At 45.0% G+C, this 26,372-nt stretch overlaps 1 protein-coding gene across 2 annotated transcripts in view; it reads left to right on the top strand.

Moving 5' to 3' along the window:
- Positions 1-17,136, top strand: part of Snx1 (sorting nexin 1) — a 37,974-nt gene extending 20,838 nt beyond the window's left edge. For both annotated transcript variants that reach the window (XM_027411304.2, XM_027411303.2), the window contains exons 5-15: positions 2,707-2,750; positions 5,983-6,124; positions 7,481-7,559; positions 8,553-8,628; positions 10,441-10,554; positions 10,728-10,821; positions 11,852-12,057; positions 14,468-14,611; positions 15,617-15,697; positions 16,052-16,123; positions 16,683-17,136. In XM_027411304.2, the coding sequence (XP_027267105.1) occupies positions 2,707-2,750; positions 5,983-6,124; positions 7,481-7,559; positions 8,553-8,628; positions 10,441-10,554; positions 10,728-10,821; positions 11,852-12,057; positions 14,468-14,611; positions 15,617-15,697; positions 16,052-16,123; positions 16,683-16,733 (1,103 nt within the window). In that variant the 3' untranslated portion in view covers positions 16,734-17,136. The remainder of the gene's footprint in view (positions 1-2,706; positions 2,751-5,982; positions 6,125-7,480; positions 7,560-8,552; positions 8,629-10,440; positions 10,555-10,727; positions 10,822-11,851; positions 12,058-14,467; positions 14,612-15,616; positions 15,698-16,051; positions 16,124-16,682) is intronic.
- Positions 17,137-26,372: the final 9,236 nt, after the last annotated feature.

Genomic DNA, 26,372 nt, shown 5'->3' with positions numbered 1-26,372 from the left:
AAGTGAAGTGCTTCATCAGTATCTTTCCTGGAACTAAGCTTCCTGAGCACCTTACTTGGGTTTTTTTCCCTTATTTTTAGGAAGAAAAACCAGAGACATGAAATAGAATTATAATTTTTAAAAAACTCAGACAGGGGGGCTGGAGAGGTGGCTCAGCAGTTGACTGCTTTTCCAGAGGTCCTGAATTCAATTCCCAGCAATAACATGGTGGCTCACAACCATCTGTAATGGGATCAGATGCCTTCTTCTGGTTTCTGATGGACATGAAGACAGAACACTCATATACATAAAATACATGAATAAATAAATATTAAAAAAAACTCTCAGGGTGGTGGTGACATACATCTTTAATCCCAGCACTCGGGAGGCAGAGGCAGGCCGATCTCTTTGTGAGTTAGAGGACAGCCAGGGCCACACAGAGAAAAGAAAAAAGAGAAAACCTATCTCAAAAACAAACACCAGAGATATTCTCACAGTTCTGAGGCAGGAAGCCCCCGAATCATGGTCTGGGCATGGCTGTGCTCCTCTGAAATCATGGTGTGGGCATGGCCATGATCCCTTGTCTGTCTTCTGCCTTCTAGTAGTCTGAGGTGTTCATTGGCTTGAAAATGCATCATTACATTGTCATCACAGTCCCATGTCATTATAAGTGTCTGCACATCATCATTCCTCTAGGAATGTCTGTCTGAATAGCCCTATTTTTTTAAGGATACCAATCATATTGGATTTGATCCACCCTAATGACCTTGTTTTAACTTCATTATATCTGTGAAGACAGTGTTTTTAATAAAGTCATGTCATGAAGTACTGATCCCACACTACAGAGTAATTTAAACAGCTCACATATTAGATTTGAACACAAATTACCCTAGGTGCTTTCATCCCCTTGTTCTATATTGTCTGGATTCTTGGTCATGCTGATTCCAAGAAACCAGCTAATTAAACCATTTTTCTATCCAAGACCCTATCTTTGTAACAGCATGCTCTATTTATGTGGGCTGTTTAGTCAACATGTGCTTCTCATTCCAGCACACATCTAAATAAATTAGAATTGTACATTTACCAGGATATCCTTTTAGAGACTTGGCAATTTGCATATGCCATCTCCAACTTGGAAGTTACTTAGGAACTCTGTGTGTTGTCAGACTGTTGTGTGATCAGGCCACTTTCAGGGCTTCTGTACTGTTAGCCGAGTACCTCTGGCTGGAACAGTGTCTGGAGACCCTGCAGAGTACCTAGAGGTCATGCTTGGCTAACGTGCTCTGTGGACTGTGAACATGGGCACTTAGACCTCTTCCTTATGGCTACAAAATTGTGGACCTGGACATGACTTTTCTACAGTGGGTGAAATTTTGATTAAATTTAAGGTTTTTTGTCATTGTTGTTGTTTTCAAGATAGGGTTTCTCTGTGTAACAGCCCTGGCCATCCTGGAACTCAATTTGTAAAACCAGGCTGTCCTCAAACTCACAGAGATTTCCCCTGCCTCTGTCTACCAAGCGCTGCAATTAAAGGTGTGTGCCACCACGCCCACCCCCAAATTTTTTTTTTAATGAGGGGTAAGCAACCTTAGTATCAGACAGTGTATTGTGTTTCATTGTGTTATAAAGGTGGTAATTAGCCAAAGGCAATTTCTTTAGCTTAGCTATTTTGCAACACCCTTTTGGTTGGTGTTGGTGAGATAGGACATGTATGCCTCCTATTTCTGTATAAATTTCTAGCTTTGTGTGTGTGTATGCACTTACAAATAATAGCAAGCATTTGTACCCATCACAGTGGAATGATATTGCAGTATGTGATCTCCACTGGTCCGCTTCTGCCCTTTTCCCTGGCCCCCTCACTCCAGAATCAGATCAGAAGCAAAGGCAACTAGGAATTGTTGACCTAGGCTTTCCCATTCGTGAGAGGAGGAATCAGAGGCAAGGGGAAAAAAAAGCCTAAGCCCAGTGGTCCAGCACTGGAGCTTTGTCTGGATTCCAATATATGTCTTTTCAGGGTTTAGGAAGTCAATAGTGCCTTTATCTCTCTAAGTGGTCTAGGTCAGGACACTACCACACAGAAAAACAGTTGCTTGAATCCCAGATTATTTAACAGTCAAAGGCTTTTTCATAAAAATAATTCCTCCAGGAAAGGGAGATTTTTGTGACATCAGGCAGCCCGAGTGTCTTCCTGCCAGGCCCTTTGCTCTGGGTGAACATGCTGGATCAGGGAGGGCAGTGTCTTCCAGCACCAGTGGTAGGATCTCTGAAAGAGCAGAGCAAGCCTGGAGCTAGCTTAGGGTAGAACTGCTTGTTTCCTTTTACATCAGTTGCTTCCTTCTCCTGCTTTATACAGCAAGAGAATTGTTTGGTTTTGGACAGATGTGTGTAACCAGCCCAAATATTGGCATGGTAACAACTGATGAATTGTCAGTATCCAGTGCTGCTTTGTAGAGGGTATAAATGGAGCCTGGCTTTGGAACAGGGGACTGACTCTCTTGTCTAACTCAAACTGGGGCCCAGCCAGCATCCGTGGGGGCATGTGTGCCACACAGACCCTGAGGCACAGGAAAAACTGTATTTAGGATTTCATATAAAGCCTGGAAATGACACAAGGTCTTCCAATAGAGGGTTCTTGTAGCTTACAGTCTCTGGTTAAATGTTATTGGATTAGTTTTCCTTTCTTTAGTTAAAAGAATAATTCTCTCTTGCTTTCTTGTTCTCCCACAGGGGATGGTATGAATGCCTATGTAGCCTACAAAGTCACAACACAGGTGAGTTCCAGTGACATTGCTGATGTACCTCAGTAGACCTGACTGCTCACATATAGGTTAACATTTAGATTATTTCTGGGCACACTCCTTTAATCCCATCACTCAGGAGGCAGAGGCAGGATGATCTCTGTGAGTTTGAGGCCAGCCTGGTCAGCAGAGCAAGTTTTAGGACAGCCAACGTTAACACAGAGAAACCCTGTCTCAACAGAAGTGAGGAATTTGGGGGGTGGTTGCTGTTGAAGATAGGATCTCCCTATGTAGCCCACACTGTCCTCAAGCTTGTGATACATTTGCCTAGACCTCTTTGGTGCCGAAATTACCAATTTGGTGCTGAAAATGTGCACCATCGCACTGGGCACAAAGCCAGACTGCCTTGATCCTCCTGCCTCAGTCTTCCAAGTGCTGAAATCACAGGCATCCGCCATAGTACTGGCTTACTTTTAATACTTTCTATAACTTTTGCTCCTTGTCTGCCACCTTTCTTATTAAATAGAATTTTGTTACTCTAGTAAAACATAGCCCCCCGAACCTACCACAGTTTTTTTTTTTTAAAGATTTATTTATTTATTATGTATACAGTGTTCTGCCTACATGTATACCTCCTGAAGGCCAGAGAGGGCACCAGATCTCATTACAGATTGTTGTGAGGCACCATGTGGTTTCTGGGAATTGAACTCAGGACCTCTGGAAGAGCAGGCAATGCTCTTATCCTTTGAGCCATGTGAGCCACCATGTGGTTTCTGGGAATTGAACTCAGGACCTCTGGAAGAGCAGGCAATGCTCTTATCCTTTGAGCCATTTCTCCAGCTCCCCTACCACAGTTTTAAGAAGAGTACCATTGGGTCCATCCCCTCTGCCTTCCTGTTTGTCTCTGTCATAGCCACTGCTTTATCCCTCAGAGGCAGTTGCTCCCTGAGTAATCTTATTTCCTTTATAGAAAGTCTTCACATGTGTATCTTTAAGTAATGTGATGCTATGCTTTGCAATTCCTAAAAATAATCTGCTGAAAATAGTGATTCATTTACTTAGCATGGTTTTCCAGATTACCCTTGTTGGAGTTACAATAGTTAGTCCTCTACACAAATGTACCATGGTATATGAACCTGTTTTCCTAAGTGTTTCCAGTTTTCATAACTGAACTCTGTATGTACTTCCTCACATGTCTCTGGTGCCCTATGGACATGTTTCTCTAGGTATATAAATAACTGGGAAATATTGAATGCAAAAAATATAAATTATTTCTTTAATGTCTTTGTACCAGTTTGTACAAAAAATAGTTCAAAAGTTCTTGTTGATTCATTTACTTGCCAGGTTGGTGGGGCCAACCTCTGTAAATTTTGCCAATCTGGTGAATGTAAGGTTATGTCTCCTAGTGTATTCTCTAGCTTTCCTGCCTTTTTTTAAAATTAAAATTGTTTATATCTTTAAATCCCAGCACTTAGGAGGCAGAGACAGATAGATCTCTGAGTTCCAGGCCACCCTGGTCTACAGAATGAGTTCCAGGACAGCCAGGACTACACAGAGAATCCTGTCTTGAAAAACAAACAAACCAAAAAAGTTTATATGTATACATGATTGTATGTTTATATGTATTTCAGATCTCCTGGGACTGGAGTTACAGGTGGTTGTGATGCACTGTGTGGGTGCTGGGAATTGAACTTGGGTCCTCCAGAAGAGCAGCCAGTCACCCTAGCCTTGTTTTTTTTTTGGGGGGGGGTTCCAAGACAGGGTTTCACGGTGGCTTTGGAGGCTGTCCTGGAACTAGCTCTTGTAGACCAGGCTGGTCTCGAGCTCATAGAGATCGGACTGCCTCTGCCTCCCAAGTGCTGGGATTGAAGGCGTGCACCACCACCACCCGGCATCTGCTTTGATTTCTATTAGCTGATATCCTTAAATAAGTCAATAAATGACAAGTTGGTTACAGATGACCATAGAATTCTATCTTTTGGGGGGAAGGGGGCGGTGTTTTGAGAAAGGGTTTCTCTGTGGCTTTGGAGGCTGTCCTAGAACTAGCTCTTGTAGACCAGTCTGGTAGAATTCTATCTTTTAATAAGAATTCAATTTTACTTTAATTAAAGCAAGTGTTCTTTTTGGGGTTGTTTAGCTCTGTTTTTTGTTTGTTTGTTTGGTTGGTTGGTTTTTCAAGACAGGGTTTCTATGTGTAGCTTTGTAGACCAGGCTGGCCTCGAACTCACAGAAATCCATCTGCTTCTGCCTCCCAAGTGCTGGGATTAAAGGCATGTGCCACCACTGCCCGGCATAGAACAAGTGTTTTTTGTTTGTTTGTTTGTTTTTGTTTTTGTTTTTGTTTTTGTTTTTTCGAGACAGAGTTTCTCTGTGTAGCTTTGGAGCCTATCCTGGCACTTGCTCTGGAGACCAGGCTAGCCTCGAACTCACAGAGATCCACCTGTCTCTGCCTCCCAAGTGCTGGGATTAAAGGCGTGCACCACCAATACACGGCTAGAACAAGTGTTCTTAACCTAGGAATTAAACTATATTTGAATCTTGTTGGTTGCCTTTGTAACTTCATATACACCTGAGTGAGTATCCAGGTGTGCATACTCATTTGTATTCATGTGGAAGTACAAGATGTTAATGTCTTAGTCTATTGCTTTGTCTTACTGCCTTAGACAGGTTCTCTCACTGGCCTAAAGCTTGCCCTTTAGCAAAGCTAGTTGACTAGAAGGCACTGGGGATCCACATGTCTCCACCCCTGCTTCTCCTTCCCTAATGCCGAGGCACACACAGCTTTTTTTGTTGTTGTCGTTTTATCATTTTATTTTTGTTGTTGTTTTGGTTTAGTTTTTCTAGACAGGGTTTCTCTGTATAGTCCTGGCTGTCCTGGAGCTGGCTATGTAGATCAGGATGGCTTTGAACTCAGAGATCCTCCTGCCTCTGCCTTCTGAGTCCTGTACCACCACACCCAGCCATGCCCAGCTTTTTTGTGGACATTGAAGATTCAAACTGGTCCTTGTGATTACCCACTGAGCCACCCCAAGTCCCATAATCCTGTATTTTTTGTTTTATGCATTTAAAATCATTAGGGTTTCTTAGATTCCCAGACTGCCAAAAAAGACTATAACTTGGAGTTTAAGAGCCTGTCTTGGACAAAGTTATTTTCCAGTTGTCTAAAGGGTGAGGATCTGGGAAATCTGTTTCCTTTGATGTCAGCAGGATAGATGCTGACTCCTGGATTTGGAATGAAATTGCCTTGTGTTTTTCCATCCCCAAGACGAGCTTACCGATGTTCAGAAGTAAGCAGTTTGCAGTGAAAAGAAGATTCAGTGACTTTCTGGGTCTTTATGAGAAGCTTTCAGAGAAACACTCTCAGAATGGCTTCATTGTCCCTCCTCCACCTGAGAAGAGCCTAATAGGTAAGCCTGTGGTCTTTAATTCCACTAAGTTTTAACTTGGGGACTAGAGAAATAACCCAGCTATTTTCACATCTTCTCTGGTGTTAGCCTTAAGTTTTGTAGCACTTTGTTTCCTTTTGAAACAGTCTTACTCTATCCCCCAGGTGGCCTCAAACTCACTGTATAGGCCAGGGTGACCTCCATCCATGACTTGATTTCTGCCTCAGACTCGTGAGTCCTAGAATTGCAGACATGCACCACTACAACCTGGAAAAGATCAAATATAGCGTGCATGCGTGCGTGCGTGCGTGCGTGTGTGAGAGTGTGTGTGTGTGTGTGTGTGTGTGTGTGACTGTGTGTGTGTGTGTGTGTGTGTGTGTGTGTGTGTGTGTGTGTGACTGTGTGTGTGTGTGTGTGTTTTACTAGTGATTGAATGCAAAGTGTCATGACTATTACATGACTATTAGGTAAACACTACCGAGTTACACCCTTAGTCTCAGGACTCTTAATACTTGCTCTGCCCTCTAGATTGAAATTGCTATGGGGACTAGGAAAGGAGACTTCTTACCACCATCAAGTGATTGTTAATCTATACCCAGAATCTCAGAACACTTTTTTCTATTATTATTTTATTTTTAATTTTTTAGGTTTTTGGTTTTGTTGTTGTTGTTGTTTGTTTTTGTTTTTTGTTTTTTTTTTGGTTTTTTTTGGTTTTTTGAGACAGGGTTTCTCTGTATTGCTTTGGAGGTTGTCCTGGAACTCACTCTGTAGACCAGGCTGGCCTCAAACTCACAAAGATCTGCCTGCCTCTGCCTTCCAAGTGCTGGGTTAAGGGGTACACCACCAACACCCGGGTTATTTTATTTTTTAATTTGATGGATATGGGTTTTGCCTGCATATATGTATGTATGTATACCAAGTGTGTACAGATACCTGAGGAGGACAGAAGAGGCTGTCAGGTCCCTTGGAACTAGAGTTGTGAGGCACTGTGTGGGTGCTGGAAATAAGACCCACATGCTCTGGAAGAGCAGCCAGTACTCATAACCAGTGAGACATCATGCCATACACACACACACACACACACCCCAGTTGAAACTCACTATATAGAACAGGCTGGCCTTGAACTCACAGAGGTCTTCTTTGCACATGCCACCACCACATGTGCTTTTTTTTTTTAAAGATGATATATGGTCTAAATCCCACAGTTTGCAGCCTCCAGCATGTGTAAAACTTAGTAAAGAACCTTGGTCCACCCTACTGATGACCTAGAAATGTCCTCAGATGGTGTTGTGCAAGATGTTTTCAGATGACTCTCATAACACAGATTTATCCTTTTTTACTGTTTCTGGTTATTTTGTTTCTTAAATTCCATTCTAGGAATGACAAAAGTGAAAGTTGGGAAGGAAGATTCTTCTTCTGCAGAATTTCTTGAAAAGAGGAGAGCTGCTTTGGAAAGGTAGGTGCCTTCCCACCCTGTTGTAGGCTGCTGTAGAACAGTGAGAAGCTGTTGCGTTGCTGCATTAGAGGAGATGAACTGAGCTGATTTACAGTCACACCTTCTTGTTACTAATAAATTTTCCCAAGTCTTTTCTTCCCACTTCAGTCGTAAGCCTTCCTTTTCCTCTCCATCCTGACAGAACCATCATATTCTCCTTCTCGTATAATCTAGTGAATGGTTCTGGAGTCTCCTTCTGATAGGTCAGTTTGCTATCTTTTGGAATGTAAAGAACATGGAGGTTTTTTTTTTTTTGTCGTCATTTGTTTTTAATTTTTAAAAAGATTTATTTAGTATATGCATTGGTATTTTGCGTGCATGTACATCTGAGTAAGGGTGTCAGTCCTCTAGAACTGAAGTTACAGGCAGTTGTAAGCTGCCATGTAGTTGCTGGGAATTGAACCCAGGTCCTCTGGAAGAGCAGCCAGTGCTCTTAACCATTGAGCCATCTCTCCAGCCCCTGTTTTAAATTTTTATTTATTTTTATTTATTTATTGCTTTTTCAAGACAGGGTTTCTCTGTCTTGGAACTCGCTTTCGAGACCAAACTGGCCTCAAAACTCACAGAGATCCACTTGTCTCTGCCTCCCAAGTGCTGGGCCCCCACCACCCAGCCTAATATTTATTATTATTTTTATGTTCATCAGTGTTTTGCCTGTGTATATGTCTGTATAGAGGTGTTAGGTCCTCTAGAAGTGTAGTTACAGATAGCTGTGAGCCACCAGGTGAGTGCTAGGAATTGAGCCCGGGTCCTCTGCAAGAATAGTCAGTGCTCTTAACCACTAAATTATCTTTCCAGCTGCAAACATGAAGTTTTGAATACTTACAAGCAAAAATTTGCTTGTGTGCCTTATTTGAAGACATTTTAAATAGTAAAAGACATGAGTTCTGGCCAGTACTGTGCATCACCCCAAACTTTCCAAGTCCTAACCAGCTGGTGATTTTTATCCTTTAGGTACCTTCAAAGAATTGTGAATCATCCTACCATGTTACAAGACCCAGATGTCAGGGAGTTTTTGGAAAAAGAAGAGGTTAGTATTATACAAAGCCCAACTTCATCATCTCTGTCTACCCTTAGTGAAATGTAAGTGGTTCATTTGACAAATACTTAAATGCTATAGCAGGTGAGTTTGTCCCCCAAAAGGAACAAGGATTTCCACTGCTCCAAATGAAAGCAGCTCTCCTTGTATCAAATGGTGACCTAGTCGAGTCTTTTTTGTTTTGTTTTGTTTTGGTTTTTCAAGATAGGGTTTCTCTGTGGCTTTGGAGGTTGTACTGGAACTAGTTCTTGTAGACCAGGCTGGTCTTGAACTCACAGAGATCCGCCTGTCTCTGCCTCCCAAGTTCTGGGACTAAAGGCGTGTGCCACCACTGCCCGGCCCTAGTAGAGTCTTGTAGAGAACGGTGCTGTTTGGCAGGGCCTCAGCATGTCTTACATAGGTTACTAATTGGTTCAAACTGAATGTGTATTTTGTGCTAGGCAACTGAGAGGCATTAGTTAAAAGTCAGTTACCACAGACCATAGCACTGCCATTTAGTAAAAGGATTGATTGAAGTGGACAGGGCTTTTTTTTTTTTTTTAGCCTATGCATAGGCTATTCATGATTGTGAAAAAACGGAGATACTGCAATCATTAATAACTGAAGAATAAATAAAATATATCCATACAACAAACACTTTCTTTTGACCATAAACAGAAAGTGTAAAGAAATATGAGTATGTGGAAGTATCAAATAGCAAGTATGCCCTGAAGCAGAAGTCAGTAAGGATGGCAAGGCACATGAGCAGAGACAAATAATATTGTCTTAGAAAACTAGAGTGACAACACTGCCATTATGTTTGTTTTTAATTGGTAAAAAGTTTTATATTACTGTAATGAAAATGGGATTATCGTAATCTTTCCTTGCTCTCTCAATAACTCCAGAGCAGTGTTTGTCTTTGAAGATCTTTGGGCTGGGTAACCCTTTGTATGGGGGCTGTCCTGTGCTGTAAAATGTTAATTTAGCACAATCAGGAACACCTCTACCTGCCAGATGCCAGCACCACTCCCTCCTTGACTGGAATGACCAAACTCATCTTCAGATCCTGTCAAATGTCCTCTGGAGCAGAGTGGCCTCAATTTAAGAAGTACTGAATGAAATCCTGAACACCTAAAACACTTTAAAATCTAATTTTATAACATAGTTTTAGTGTGCAAAAGCACCTCCATTCAGGATGTGCTTCTATCCTTGGACATTACTTCACTGTGGAAACTCTCTCAGAGCTGTGAGTCCCCTTCTTACAGAATATGTAAGCTAAAGGAGACTTTGACCTTTTTGTGGGGTACACCTTTAATCCCAGGACTCAAGAGGCAAGTGGATCTCCCTAAGTTTGAGGCCACCCTGGTCTACAGAGAAAGTTCCAGGACAGCCAGGATACACAGAGAAACCTTGTCTCAAAAACAAAATAAGACAAAATAATAATAATAATAATAATAATAATAATAATAACAACAACAACAACAACAAAATAAGAAATGCTTGGTATTTAAGTAGTTCACACCTGAATAGGCAGACAGTCTCCCTGTGAGGTTGCCTAGCCACACAATACTCTCAGTCTACTTTCTTTCTATGAATAACATCAAAAGCTGAAAATTTTATTGATTCTTTCTGCCACGGTGCTTTGATTTTTGTTTCTGCACATACCAATTTTAGATTGCTATAACTTCCTTCGAATACAAAAATCTACAGTTCAAATAACTTGTTTAACAAGTTTTGGGCATACCATCTGATGGATACTAATTCTTCTGAACCTAAAATAGGGGCAGCAGATAACTTGCCATCCCCGCCTTCTTGGTCTTGTAGCTGCCACGTGCCGTGGGTACGCAGGCTTTGAGTGGTGCTGGTCTCCTTAAGATGTTCAACAAAGCTACAGACGCAGTCAGCAAGATGACCATCAAGATGAATGAATCGGACATTGTGAGTAACCTATGCCTCTCAGATGCCCCTAGAAGTCCTGAAAGTTCTGAGATGACTTTCCTTTCAATTAAAAACAAAAACAAAAACAGACCCTGAAAAACAGCTTCTAAAGAAAAGCTGCTGCCTGTATTTTGTGGAAGATTTTCAACCCAGCGCTGGGCTTGTATTTTCAGTGGTTCGAGGAGAAGCTCCAGGAGGTGGAGTGTGAGGAGCAGCGCCTACGGAAGCTGCATGCTGTGGTAGAGACTCTAGTCAACCACAGGAAAGGTAACCGCTGGCTCAGAAAAGCACCTGGACTAGGGGAAATCAGTGTCTTTAGTAGGCTGGAGATGAGTAGCGTGGTGTTCCCAACCCTTAGCCTTCCAAGTCAAAATTCTCAGCCCACCTGTCGCTTGATGTTCTGATAAACACAATATGCCCTGATCTCCTGGCAAGAAACATGACTCAAAGCACTGTGGGCCGTGGGTGAGGGAGCTTGCCTAGGTACCTGCTGCTTTTGTTGATGGGACTTGGTGGCTTGCACCCACAATCCTGGTGCTTTTGTTACATGGTCATGCTGGCAATGTGTGAATGCAGGGAGGCCATCTGTGTCTCCTTTCTTACCCTGCCTTCAGTGAGCTTTGCTTAACTGGGAACTGCTTTCCTCCTGTGTCTTAAACATACTGGTAACAAGAAATCTAAAAGACCATTAGCATGAAGCCAGTGTAAGGGCTGGCAAGCTATGACATGGCTGAGAGGACAGAGTTGGCCTTGGACCCTGCTGCCATGAGAAGAGTAGGAAGAAGGAAAAGAGTATTCCAGAGACTGTGTGCCCTGCAGAGCCTAAGGTACTGACTGGTCCTGTACAGAAAGTTTGCTCTGCTGGAGAGAGAGAGAGAGAGAGAGAGAGAGAGAGAGAGAGAGAGAGAGAATGGCTGTGGGGTGTGTGAGTGACTGAGTGTATGTGTGTGGCTTCATGTGTCTGTGTGATGCATATAGACAGTTCATGAGCTTCAACATTAACACCAGAGCTGCTCCTTCCCTTGGCCTGCTTACATGAGTTAGTAGTTGGCTCTCAAAGGGAGCTGCTTCCTTCAGGTGGCCAGACCTAATCACATGTAGACAGCAAGAGCTTTTCCCTCCCAGTTCTGTGACCAACTCAGGCCACTTGCCCTTCACTTGAGTTTGCAGACTGGGTTGCAGAACCCCGTTGTCTAATATGCAGGGGCTAGAATTGCAAGGACATGCTACACAGGGTCAGCTGACTTATCCCTCTCTTGAGAGATCTGAGGCCTCTGCTGTCTTTGTCTCCTTCCAGAGCTAGCTCTGAACACAGCTCAGTTTGCCAAGAGTCTAGCCATGCTTGGGAGCTCTGAGGACAACACGGCCCTATCACGAGCACTCTCCCAGCTAGCTGAGGTGGAAGAAAAGATCGAGCAGCTCCACCAGGAACAGGCCAACAATGACTTCTTCCTCCTTGCTGAACTCCTGAGTGACTACATTCGCCTCCTAGCCATTGTCCGAGTAAGCCTCACTTCCTTTCCCCCTGGGTGTCTCTTGCTCTCCACTTCCTAGGCAAAGTTTATCTTGTTTTAGCTTAGGAGTAGTTGTAACCTTTGCCCTCAAAAGGACCCAAGACCCAGCAATCACTTAAACTAGCCAGTGACCCCTAGTTATTCTGAGGCCCACAGCAGCTCACTCTTGCGTTTCCAAGTAGGCCCCCTTAATGTTGAGTATAGGCAGCAGTCCCTGTGTGCTGTTCTCCAAGCAAGGCTTATTACAGACTGCTGCTTGGCCCCTGGAACAGTGACTGTGACTCTTCAGTCCTTTGCCCTGATAAGAGCCCTGCTGGCTCCCACTTGTCCTTCCAGTGTGACCAGTCAGGTAATGACACAGAACTGGCTTGGTGTTGCATGGAGGAGTGTGGCCCAGGTGCTGAGAGAGCTTGTCACCAGAGCCCTCCTTGTGCTGTGCTGGCCACATTGGTAGCAACACTGCACGCTGCCCTTCTGGTCATGCACCTCCATGTCTTGGTGACCAGGGTGTCTGCTTCCAGAGCTCTCAGATCAGTTAAGGAGGCTTGACTGGGCAGTATTAGCTCTTTGCATGGCCTTCCTGATAAAGGAAGAAACCAAGAGGAGTCTGGCCACCTGCACTGTAAGGGACCTGATCTGCATGGTATCAGGGTGCATGAGCCTCAACCTACTCCTCATCCACAGCACGGCTCCCACTATGGAGCTGTTGCTGGGTTCTCCCTTCCATGCAGTCGCAGTTGCTAAGTAGCCTAGGACCCACTGGGGGATTCTTAGAACCAGTTAGACTACTCAGGCTGGAGAGCCATCCTGGGGAAGGGCCCTGTCTGGGGAAAGATTTCTGTGAGGAGCCTTGTTTCAGGGAGCAGGGGTTCCCAGGAGAGCACAGTTTTGCATATGACTCCAAGGCAGAGTGAGCCTGTATGAGCAGGGCAAAGAGAAGCCAAGCCTGGTTCTCCATAGGCTGGGCAGCAACTTGAGAGCACAGAACTATGAGCAGGTCTTTTCTCAGAACCTATGCCACCCCCTCATGTGGTGAGCTAACAGTGGGAATGGAGAAATGAGCAAAGGTTTCTTTTGTGTCCTTCCCTGAACCCCTGTTAGCCCCATAGATAGCTTTAAGCTTTTCTTAGATATGGCATCACCCTTTCAACATTGAAATGCTAAGAAATTTCAGGAGCCAGGTATTTAATACATGCCTGTAGTTCCAGCATTTGGGAGGCTGAGGCAAGAAGATCATGGTAAATTCCAGGCCAGCCTGTGCTACATAGTGAGTTCACTGGATACACAGTGAAACCTGTCTTGAGAAGCAAAAGAAACTGCAGCACAGCAGCAGGGCTAGGACAGGTGAATTTGGTGGTACTGAATTCTATATTCCCTAGGGTTTATGTTTTGGCCCAGGTGTGTACTGAGGAAGCCTAGGAAACATCCAGGGAACCTTTGTAGGGAATGGAGAACAAATAAACAGGCTGGGAGACTGGCCCTAGGCACACTCTTTGATGTAGACTGCCTTTTGAAGCCTATGTAGGTGGGGTGGAAGATGTTTAGGCCAACTGACCTTCTCTGAAAATGCTAATTCTGTTCAAAAGACTAGAAACAGGAAGCCAATAATGGCATTCGGAGAGCTTCTTCCAGGCCTTGGTAGCCTAGAGCAGGCAAGCGAGTGTGTGGGTGAGAAGACAGTAAGTAGGTCCTGTGACCATTTTAAGTGTTTATGTAAAGAATCCTTAGGCTGCCAGCATGGTGACTCATGCCGGTAATGCCAGCACTTGAGAGATTGAGGCAGGAGGCTTGGGAGTTCAAGGTCATCCTCAGCTACATAATGATCAGGCCACCCCAGCTACCTGAGACCTTGTCTCAAAAGGAAAAAAAAATCCTTCTGTTACTTCAGACCTACAGCTCCAGGGCTGGACAAGGTCTCTAGCTTTAAGTTTCAGGACCTGTTTATTTTCCCAGTATTCTGCGTTTGTGTAAACAACTACAGGATGGCTTTTCCAGAAGGTATGTTCCTTGAGAGTAGGACTATGTGTTTCACTCCCACTGTATTCTTACTCCTCACATGTGCAGACTCGGGGAAAGTGTGTAGACTCATGACTTGGTTGGAGTAGTCAGTTTAAAAACTTTATTAGTGTCAGGGATAGGCATCAGGCCACCCACTGTGCTCCCCAGTCATCCACCCCTGAGAGTAGCATGACACTGGCCCACTGGAACCTTGAAGAGGACCTGACCCAAGCTTGTGCTTAGATATTAAATGCCCCACTGGGCACTAACAGTGGCTGCAGAACCTGCCCTTGCTCGGTGCTTCCCTGGCATAACTGCTGGGAGAGCCTCCCTTCTAAGGCAGAGCCAGCCAGGGGTCCTGAAGAGCTGGCTGTGCTCCTTCCAACTGCCCTCCCCCTTAGGCTGCCTTCGACCAGCGCATGAAGACATGGCAGCGCTGGCAGGATGCACAAGCCACGCTGCAGAAGAAGCGGGAGTCTGAGGCTCGCCTGCTGTGGGCCAACAAGCCTGACAAACTGCAGCAAGCTAAGGATGAGATTACAGAGGTGAGTTCACCATCCGAGTGAGCTCAGTGTGAGTATGTTGCTTGTTCCTCAGTGAACACTGCTCCTATCCTGACCAGATGCTTGGGAACCCACAACAGACAAAAGAGCTAATTAAAGGGCAGGGGCTGCTGGGCAGCTTTGAGGCCTGGGTCTCCACCACTCTGCAATCTGTCTGTCTTATCTATTTGTCTATCTGTTTATCTGTCTTTATTTGTGTTAATGGGTGTCTTGCCTGCATGTATGTCTGTGCACAATGTGCATGCCTAGTACCTAAAAAGGTCAGATGAGAGTATTGAATATCTAGGAACTTGTGAGTACATGTGGGTGTTAGGATTTGAACCTGGAGCCTCTGGGAGGGCAACCAGTGCTCTTAACCCCTGAAGTAGCTCTAGCTCCTTTCATGAATCTTTGAAAAGCCACCTAGGTGACTCAGATAAGCCACACACACCCGGAAAGATCTGAATTATGTTTACTGGGCTTGTGGCTCTGCTTTTGGGTTCCTAAATCGAAGGTTGCTGTGGTACCAGAGCTTTCGCCCAGACCAGGCTTGTCTGGGGCACATGGCCATCTTTTCCAACCATCCCACAGTGACCTCCTAGACTGTGATATGCAATGCTGGATCCGTTATGTGTTTTATTTTTCCCAAAGGGACAGGCAGATGTAAGGATCCCTGAGGTCTCCTGCAGAATTGCACCATGGCATTAAATGACACTGCCTCACCAATTTGGGGGAGGGGTGTTGTTTTTGTTTTCAAGACAGGATTTCTCTGTGTAACCCTGACTGTCCTAGAATTCGCTCTGTAGACTAGAATGGTCTCAAACTCAGAGATCAGCCTGCCTCTACTGGATTAAAGGCTTGTGTCACCGCTGCCTAGCCCCACCATCTTTCTTTATGTGTGGTAATGGAGCTCGAACTCAGTCTCTCCCTCATACATACTAGCCAAGAATTCTGCTGCTAAAGCTGCATGTCGTAGGCCTTAAGCAAGCCTTCCTTTCCTCTTTCCAGTGGGAGTCTCGGGTGACTCAGTATGAAAGGGACTTTGAAAGGATTTCAACAGTTGTCCGAAAAGAAGTGATTCGATTTGAGGTAAGATAGAACATGTGCGACCTTGTCCGTGTACATGTATGTCTACACCTGGATGATAGTTCCTGAGGCATGGTGGCTATCTTAACCTTTGCTGCTGTACCAAAATAATTAGACACAAAGCAAAGCCAGTAGCTGCTGTGTGCCCTTTCCTTTCCACCCGTCCTCTCCCTGCCCTCTAAGAAAGCTTGCAGAACTTTGGTGGAGGCTATTTGGCTGGAAACTGCAGCTGTTTAAGTTGCTGGCTCTACTCTCCAAGGCTGTGCTTGACCTTGGTCAGCAGTTAACACCACCATCCCACCAAAATGGGGAGGAACACCAGTCTGGGATGTCAGTGTACAATCCTGTCTCCTATAGAAAGAGAAATCCAAGGACTTCAAAAACCACGTGATCAAGTACCTGGAGACACTCCTACATTCCCAGCAGCAGGTATGTAATTATGCGTAGCCCTGGCCCCGCATTGCTCCCCCAAATGACAGCTGTCTGTGTGCAGCTCTGATGAGTAGACATGGGAGGAGGCTCTGCTGTAGGTGATACACTATCTCCTCCAGAGCCCTTTGCTAAGCATGAAGATACATCGCTGTTGCCCTCTCTACCCACTGAGCCCTCAGTTTACAGTTCATTTTGAGGGACCTTCATCTCTTCTCTCACTGCTAATATAGCTCCTTATGCCCACCCTGTGATACTGGCTCCGCCTCAGCTTCTGAGGCTCTACTCAAACTGTGGAACAATGCTACCATTGTGAGGTGCAAACAGAGCTGCGGTCTTCATGGATTGCCTTTGGACTTGGGACAGAAACTGATGCCTTCTCAAGTCTAGAGGCTTAAATGTAGCTGCATCTGCCCCACACGCCTTCTTTCGGGCTGGCTGTGGTGCATGGGGGTATGCCATGGCACCGAACTCGCTTCCCTCCCAAGCTAGCTCGGGCTAGCTCAGGCTCTGCCACTAGCTGGGGGAACTTGCTTACTGTCTGCCCACTTCTTTGCAGCTGGCAAAATACTGGGAAGCCTTCCTTCCTGAGGCGAAGGCCATCTCCTGAGGGACCAAGGATTCCAGAGCCCACCTGCGTGACGCTGCCTTTTTATACACTGCCCTCCTCCTCCTCCTCCTCCTCCTCCTCCTCCGTGATGGACCCATCTGATGGACCCTGCCTCGGCTGGACTCGGCCCTTCCACTCTGCCCCACAAACTGTTCCCAGTCACTCTAACCAATATTCCATTTAGCTTCCACATATATTTTCTTACCTAAGAGAATAGTTTCCTGCTTTAAGCAAAAGACCTACAATAGGTGGTGGAATTATAGGTTAGGGGTGGAGTGTTGATATAAATATATAAATACAAATGTATATTTTTCAGGCTGTGGTTTAGGAACTGGGAATAACGTTTTCTGTTACTCCTGATGGTGCCATGAAAGATTGTGTAATAAAATATTTGAAAATCAGGTCACGGACTCAGCATGGTAGCACTTTCTGCTTTCTGATGGGAAGCAGCCAGGAAGCAGTCTGGAAGCAGGTTTAGAGTACCCCTGAGAAGTTGCCGGGTCCAGTTGGTTTCCCTCACAGGCAGCACATGGATTTCTGCTGCCTTCCTGTGGGACTGGAGTTTCTTGTCTACCTGCCTCAGCTCCCACCTCAGAGCATCAGAGCATCTTAGTCCACTTGAGGTTTTTTTTCCTTTTTTTTTTTTTTTTTTTTTTTTTTTGGTTTTCAAGACAGAGTTTCTCTGTGTAGCTTTAGAGCCTGTCCTGGCATCCTCTGTAGACCAGGCTGGCCTTGAACTCATAGAAATCTGCCTGCCTCTGCCTCCCAAGTGCTGGGATTAAGGGTGTGTACCACCACCACCACCACCACCACCACCACCACCACCACCACCACCCAGCCGTTGTTCCCACTTCTGTAGGAGGGAGCTTTAAGACAGACTTGTCCTAAGAAAGAAGCCAAAGCCTATTCCATGAAGGAGGCCCTTGGTCTTCTAACCCTACCTCCCGAGGCCTGAGGCACTCTCCAGCCTATCTATCCTATGTTCTAATCCTCTCTTTGCTTCCTTTCAAAACAGGTACTCAGGCTGGGGCTGGGGTGTATTCAGTAGCAGCTGGGCATTTGCCGGTTAGCATGTGCAGGGTGTGTTAGCATGTACAGGGTGTGGGGCCAGTCCCCAGCACTACACAAACGAAAGCCACCTCATCCTCAGGGCTGTCCCTGCTCCTGTGTAGGGAGTGATAAGAGCTGGCTGCTTTAACCCTCCTGACGGGGTAATCAAAGAGCACCTGAACCTTTCAAAGAAGCATTACTGATGTGCCCCGGAAGAGAGCATGCCCCTAGAGCACAAGCCAGGGGTGTTCAAACCTGTCTGGGTCTGGTCCCGGAAGGTTGGATCTCAGACCAGTCATTGCTGGGCTTCCTCTACAGCTGCCTCAGTGGCACAAGTTAGAGAGGAGTTAAAGGCCCCTCAGTGAGAGAAAAGACAGAATTCCTGCTGTGGGAAACCTCCAGTCCAGCCTCCCAACCTCCAAAGATGCCCACCCCCTACACAAACACACACAGAGGCTGCTGGACTTGCTGCTGCATCACAGTGGTGGATAAGGCTTAGGAACAGCACTGATTCCTGTTCTCTCACTGGCACAGGGGAGATGCTAGTGCCATAACTCTTGATGTCAACAGGTTAATTACAAAAAAAGGTAGTCTGCCCCAGTTACCTCCCCTGTCGCCTTCTCACCACCTTTGATTTTCTCTTCTCAATCTCTTCTGCGTGTTTACATAGAGTTACAGAGTATGTTGTGTCCTGCTTTTACCATTCAACATTATGTATGTCACAAGCATTTTCCCTCCATGTATTTATATATCTTCACAAATTTCTTCCTTCCTTCTTTCCTTCCTTCCTTTCTTTCTTTCTTTCTTTCTTTCTTTCTTTCTTTCTTTCTTTCTTTCTTTCTTTCGAGACAGTGTTTCTCTGTGTAGCTTTGGAGCCTATTCTGGCATTTGCTCTGGAGACCAGGCTGGCCTTGAACTCACAGAGATCTGCCTGCCTCTGCTTCCCGAGTGCTGGGATTAAAGACATGCGCCACCAACGCCCGCCCAGCTACAAATTTCATTTGTAACTATGCTATTTTTAAGGCTTCCATGGGGACTGGGAATCCCCTTTATCCCTTTAATCCCAGCACTCTGAGTTCAAAGCCAGCCTACTTTACATAGTGAGATGCTGTCTCAAACACACAGACTTCCATGAAGTACCATAATTCAGATTCGTCACTCACTGCTGGATTCTTGGTTGAGGAAGGAAGTGTTGGGTAACTGTTAGTATCATTTCAAAAAGAACTTGTATATCCTTTATGAAAATTTCCATTGTTGACATTTTTACCCCACTTGCTGATTTGTTCAGATTCTCATGGTTTTGAATTTCCTGGGTAGCCAAGCTTGGTCTTCTTGGATGCCTGAACCTCCCAGGTGCTGGGATACAGGTGTGCACCAACATACCTGACCCACTTTATCCGTAGTATTTACATATATTTTTCTGAATCATTTGCAAGTAAGTTGCAGACATTACCAGTTACACCCACATTTCAGTATGCAGTTCCATAAGAACAAGGATGTCCCATCATAATTTAAATAAAGTTTTCAAAATCAAGAAGCTGGGGGCTGGGGGGCTGGAGAGATGGCTCAGCGGTTAAGAGCAGTGACTGCTCTTCCTGAGGTCCTGAGTTCAATTCCCAGTAACCACATGGTGGCTCACAACCATCTGTAATGAGATCTGGTGCTCTCTTCTGGCCTGCAGGCAGAACACTGTATACATAATAAATAAATCTTAAAAAAAAAAAAAAAAGCTGGGGGCTGGAGAAATGGGTCAGTGGTTAAGAACACATGGCTCTTGCAGAAGTCTCAAGTTTAGTTCTAAGCCCCTATTTTGAGCAGCTCATAACTGCCAGTAACTTATGATAAAGCATAAGGGGAACCTTGGCGGATTCCATGGCAGGTGAGATTGACCAGGCAGGGAACAAACATGCCAGGCAGACAGAGCTTAAGTGAGGAGTTTTATTAGAACGGGAAGGGACGCCAGGCGTTGATGGCTTATGCCTATAATCCCAGCACTCGGGAGGCAGAAGCAAGCAGATCTCTGTGAGTTTGAGGCCAGTCTGGTCTCCAGAGAGAGTGCCAGGATAGGCTCCAAAGCTACACAGAGGAACCCTGTGTCGAAAAACCAAAAAAAAGAAAAAAAGAAAAAAGAAAGAAAAAAAAAGAAAAGAAAAGAAAAAGGGGAAGGAAGAGGCACAGAGAAAGAGAGAGGACAGAAAAGAAGAGGGAGACAGGAAAAGTCCTGTCAAGAGAGGAGCAGGAAAGAGAAGAGAGCGGAAAAAGAGTGTAACTGAGCAGAGGTCTTTCTTTTAAAGGAGTCCTTTGCACCTGGGCTAACCAGGGTACTGCCAGAATGCATTCTGCTAGGTGACATGGGCAGACCAGCATAATGCCTGAATCCTTACAGTAACTCCAGCTTCAGGGATTCAACTTTTCAGTGACCTCAAGGTACCTGCACTCACATGCATGTACACCCTACACACACACACACACACACAGACACACACACACACACACACACACACACACACACACACACACACACACACGGTTTAACATCGATACAATACTGTTATCTAATGCATTGCTCATACTTTGTGTCCTTGTAAAGGATTATGAGTTACACTAACTGACATGTGATTACGTGCTGGTGATTACATGTATCTGTTCATCTGAAGAATTCCTCAACCTGCCTTTGTCATTACCATGGCATTTTTGAAGAACGAAGACCAGTTGTTTTCAAGGCTGGTTCTTAACTTGGTCTTGTCTGATGGTTCCACCGAACCAGCCTGGGGTGTTGTGCACTCTGGGTAGGAGCACCATGGGAATGTGGGAAGGCACTTGGAGAACTTGTAAGGATCTTGCCCATCTATTGTGACAGCATCAGCTGGTGATTAGTCTTGCCTGAGTCACCACAGCATTGAGCAGCATAATGCCTCACAAGAAGGGTGTCCTTCCGTGTGTATTTATTTAATCACATGACAAGCAATGCGATGCACACATCCCTACTGTAGTAAGTTAAGTTGTGGCTTTGACTTTGACTCCCAAGCTGTCTTATATTTATCCAGGCTCTTGTATCTTTTTAACTCGTTGCTTTTTTAGCTTCTAGCATAACAAGAGAGGCCAGGAAAGCCAGAGTCTCACTATGTAGCCTGGCTGGCTTGGAACTCACCATGCAGATCACAGAGATCTGCCTGTCCCTACCAGCACTAGAATTAAAGGCCTGTTCCACCACGCCTGGCAAACAGCCAGCCTTATTTTCTATCTTCCCCAGCCCAGGCCTAGAATAAGCACTTCTCTAAGGAGTCTTGATTCCTTAAATGTAGAATGGTATTAGAAACTAAGAAGAAGGTGAATCTCTGAAGAAGGGCTAACAAGATGGCTCAGTGGGTAATGGTGATTGCCACCCAGCCTGACTGCCTGAGTTCCATCCCTGGGACCTACACAGTAGATAGAAACAACAACTGTCTCCTGCAAGTTGTCCTCTGACCTCCATGTGTGTGCCACACACACAAATAAAGGCAACACAAGATTGTAAAGAAACATCAAGAAAGATGGAGACACGTGACTTAAGTAGGTATTCAGAAGCAAGGAATTTGGTGTGTAGCTTAGTGGCAGAGGCTTTCCAGTTCCATGTGGGCTCAGCCCTGGGTTCCACCACAGCCTGAAACAAAGAACCCAGAGGTTCAGCCCCATGGCTTCCTCTAGTCTGCTTCCTTTTTTGTCATGTTTGTCCTGTTCTTGTTTTCCCACGGTAATCTGTTCTACCCAGTGGTCATCCTGGTGTCTCATTGACTTGGATGGAGGCTTCTTTGGCTTCATAGCTTCATGCTCGGCCTTCCATATCTCAACATTAGCAGGGTCAATTGTTCAGGGGTCAGGCAGGTGAGGAGTCAAGGCCAACAGCAGAAAAGGGGGTCTGAGTCAGAAGCCCCTACAGAGAATAATAAGGACACTAATGCAGGTGTCTCTCCTCAGGAGACAGAAATGTATGGAGAATCTGATGCTTGAGCTGTGTCTTAAAAGTAAAGAATGGGCTGCTGGAGAATGGCTCAGTGGTTAGGGGCACTGGCTGCTATTCCAGAGGACCCAGTTTCGACTCTCAGCACTTACATGGTGACTCACAACTGTCTATAGCTCCAGTTTTAGGGGAGCTGATGCCTTCTTCTGACCTTTGGAGACACATACACTTACACACACATCTATACATAAATTTCTTTAAAAAGTAAAGAAGCAGCCAGGCATGGTGGCATAAACCTTTAATCCCAGCAAACAGAAGGCAGAGGCCAGGGGATCTCAGTGGGCTCCAGGCTACTTTGGTCTACACACCAAGTTCCAGATCAGCTAGGGCTGCATAATGAAACCCTGTCTCAAAAAAATATTGGGCTAGGGCCATCAAGTGCTCACTGTGGAAACACTGGGAAAGAAACTTTGGAAGAGATGGTCCATACTTCTCTCAAGGGGGGCAGGTCACCCTTCTTGAGCCTTTTAAGTTTCATGCTCCACCAAATGAGCTAACTGGGCACATGTGAGCCTTTTAGATAAAAGATGGAGAGAAGTCTGTACTTACCATGGCATAGCCCTTGAGCTAGCTCTCTCTCTCTCTCTCTCTCTCTCTCTCTCTCTCTCTCTCTCTCTCACACACACACACACACACACACACACACACCAAATATCTTGATATCATCTGAAGATGAGAGATCCTGATTTTTAGTATGTTTGGTGACAAAGTCAGAGAGCAAGTGTCACACATAAATCCCAGTATTTTAGAAGAATTTCATTCTGTAGCTGGGAAGTCTAAGAGAGAGAATAAATGCCTTTCAGAAAGTCCTGTTTTAGAAAGGATGTGCTGCCAGGTGCACACCTTTAATCCCAGCACTTGGGAGGCAGAGGCAGGTGGATATCTGTGAGTTAGAGACCAGCCTGGTCTACAAGATTGAGTTCCAGGACAGCCTCCAAAGCCACAGAGAAACCTGTCTCGAAAAACCAAAAAAAAAAAAAAAAAAAAAAGAAAAAGAAAAGAAAGAAAGAAAGAAAGAAAGAAAGAAAGAAAGAAAGAAAGAAAGAAAAAGAGCTGGGCGTTGGTGGCGCACACCTTTAATCCCAGCACTCGGGAGGCAGAGGCAGGTGGATCTCTGTGAGTTCAAGGCCAGCCTGGTCTCCAGAGCGAGTACCAGGACAGGCTCCAAAGCTACATGGAGAAACCCTGTCTTGAAAAACCAAAAAAAAAAAAAAAAAAAAAAAAGTTGTGCTGATGGAGATGTGCTCAGGATGAAGTCAAGGTCTGGCAGAGCAGAGTAAGATGATGAGGGAGTGGTCCCTGCCAAGCAAACTGGGCATACAGCAGGTGAAGCTTGTGGATGTTGAGGGGCATCTATCCCCAAGGTGCTGAGATTTCCCCTCTAGCATTAGGAAGGAAGGGAACAGAGAGAAGATAATGGGCCCCTTGGAGCGGACAAGGACATGTCTTTGCTACAGTTGGCATTCTTGGGAACTTCGTCTCTGGAGACACTGGCTCAGCCTCTCCATGTTTGGGCAGGTCAGACCTGAGCTGAGTTCCTGAAACAGATGAAAACAGCCAGCCCATCCTCCAAACCTTGCCATATGTCAGCTGCCAGCATCTTGTCCTATCAGTTGTGTGGCTTTATGTTGGCAGTGTCCACCAAACTATAACCTCCGAGGACATAGGCCTTTGCAACTTCATGGTCCCTGGCTCAAAACATGGTTCAGGTTCAAAACTGGTGCCAAACACTCAGGCTCTGCCAACTGGTACCCATACCTGACCCTGGCTCACCCTGCACTGTTTATCTCCCAGTCCTTCACAGTAGTGTTAATGTCTCGTGGAAGGTAATTCCAAACCTGCCCTTTCTTTCCTCATTTCTGTTAGCTCTGGGTTTTGTGCCTGTAACATGCTTTCTCAACCCCCATTCTTTTCTTTTCTTTTTGTTGTCAATATGTATGTATCATTTTGTTTTTGTTGTTGTTTTTTGATTTTCAAGACAGGGTTTCTCTGTAGCATCTCTAGCTATTCTATCCACCTACCTCTGCCTCCCGAGTGCTGGGACTAAAGGTGTGCTATTGCCCAGGTAGTTTTTTTTGTTTGTTTGTTTGTTTTTGTTTTTTTGAGACAGGATTTCTCTGTGTAGCCTTGGTTGTCCTGGAACTCACTCTGTAGACCAGGCTGGCCTCAAACTCACAGAGATCCACCTGTCTCTGTATTCTTAGGTGTACATATATGTACCAAGTGTGTACAGGAGCCCATGGAGGTCAGAAGACAGTTGGGTTCCCTGGAAATGGAGTTACACTTCATTGTAAGCTAACATGTGAGCACTAGCAGTTGAACCCAGGTCCTCTGCAAGAGCTTTTAACTGCTGAGCCCTCTCTCCAGCCCCTCAGTTCCCATTCTTGTCTTCAGTCTCAGAAGTATGCCTTCCTGAAACAGTTGTTTCCAACACTGTGGTAGGGTGTGGAGAGATGTACAAGGGTATGGACAGGTGTGCATGGGTGTGTGAAAGTTGTTCACTGAAGATCCTCATGGACACTTCTAGAAACTAGGTACTGAAGACAGCTATTCAAAGATGTCCATCATGGCCTGTGGATGGTTGCAAAAACTGAAACCAATATAAATGGCCATCAGGAAGGGATTAAATAAGGTATAGTACAATCATACAATCAGATGACTAGTTGTATTCATTGACAAAGGAAACATTTTTGAGTGAAAAAAGCAGAAAATAGAATTACATGAACAATATGATCCAAATTTAATAAAACAATAATTGGAAGGGTATTGATTGAATTGTTAAGTATAGTTACCTCTAGAAATGAAAATTTTCTCTTACTTTCTTATGTCATTTTATATTGCTTAAAATTGCTGTATTTATAATCAGAAAAATCAAATAAAGTGATTTTCACTATTAAGGAAGAGTTGCAGACATCTTCACATGTAAACTTTCTGACAGGAATGGGGTCCTACCTCCTGTACACCTCTTGCTGTGGTATACATGTGTCCTCTTGGGCATTGGTCCTTTCTGCTTTGTGTCCTGTTATACCCAAGATGACCTCCTCAGCCTCCTGAGTGTCACCCGAAGACCATGAGTGGCTTGCTCCATATTGTTACCTGTCAGTCCACCGAGGCCACTTTTCAAGGGATCCAGAAATGTGTGCTAATTTAAGGTTTAATGGGCCTCACTATGGTCAGTAAGACTGGTGTTTGGTAACTTAGGTTGAGCCTGCAGGCTACCTATCTCATGAGATTTATCTTCTACAAGCCTCATCCCTCTGTCCTGGCTTGCTTTGTAAATAAATACCTCTGTGGCTGTGATAACCAGACCTGAGCAGAACACTCGACCAGCCTATGGCAACTCAGAGGCAGCCAGCAGCTTCTCTTCCAAAAGATATACTTTGGTGTAGTTGAAGTTCCTTTCCTGACTGGTCCTACAGCCATTTAGCCCCAATTAAACACCCTGACACATATTAATATTAACTGTTTGGCCAATGGCTCAGGCTTCTTATTGGCTAGCTCTCTCAATTATTAACCCATAACTTCTAATCTATGTATTTCTTCTACATGGCCTTATCTTACCAGAGAACGCCCAGCACATCCTATCTTCCCAGTATCTACACGGCAGCTCCTTGCCAGCTCGCTCTCTCCTTCCTCTACCCAGAATTCTCCTCATCTGGTAGCCCCACCTATACTCTCTGCCTGGCTACTGGTCAATCGGTTTTATTCATCAACCAGTACGAGAAACATATATACAGAAGAACATACCCCCATCACTTTGGGTCCAGAAAAGCCCCACAGGAAAACCCTGTTCAGTCTGAGACAGAACCTTTCCCAAAAAGATTTGACAACTGTTTCCAAATGACTATTTCACCCTGAGTGTCAAAGCCCTCAGCTTCCCCTTGCGTTATGAGTGGCTGCAGTGAAGACCACAGGGGCCCAACCAGCCTGTCTACCTTCTGAGGAACATCACCGAAAAACACCATGAGGCACAAGGCAGTAAGGGACATGGGCAGGGCAGGGAGCATGGTGTCCCTGACAGCCCTGGTCAATGGTTGAGTCTAATAATTACAATAAGAGCCATCATCTGAGCACTATTTGCCGGGCACTGTGTTCAGACTGTAAGACGTCACTCTGTCAAGTGGGCATTATTGACAGTAAGAGCTGTGTCAAATAGTTTGCTTAAGGAGACACCCCAGAATTAAGACTTAAACCCAAAATTCCCAACTCAGCTTGTCTGCTCCATTATGCCCAACATGAGGTAGACAGGGTTGGTCAAGACGAACCTACACAATGAACTATTAAGCTATTTTATTGGTTTGCCTTTTGAGATGGTTTCATAAAACCCAGGTTAGCTCCTAACATACTACTTAGCAAAGGCTTGCCCTGAACTCCTGATCCTCTGGCCTCCCAGGTATTAGGAAATGTGGACTACTATGCCTGGCTAAATTGTTTCCTTTTTTGTTTGTTTGTTTTTCCAGACAGGGTTTCTGTCTGTAACAGCCCTAGCTGTCCTGGAACTCACTTTATAGACCAGGCTAGCCCAAACTCACAGATATCTGCCTGCCTCTGCCTCCCAAGAGCTGGGATTAAAGGTGTGCGCCAATGCT

The sequence above is a fragment of the Cricetulus griseus genome, chromosome 4 (assembly GCF_003668045.3).
Source record: "Cricetulus griseus strain 17A/GY chromosome 4, alternate assembly CriGri-PICRH-1.0, whole genome shotgun sequence".
Taxonomy (NCBI): Eukaryota; Metazoa; Chordata; class Mammalia; order Rodentia; family Cricetidae; genus Cricetulus; species Cricetulus griseus.
This window is presented reverse-complemented; position numbering and strand designations above follow the sequence as displayed.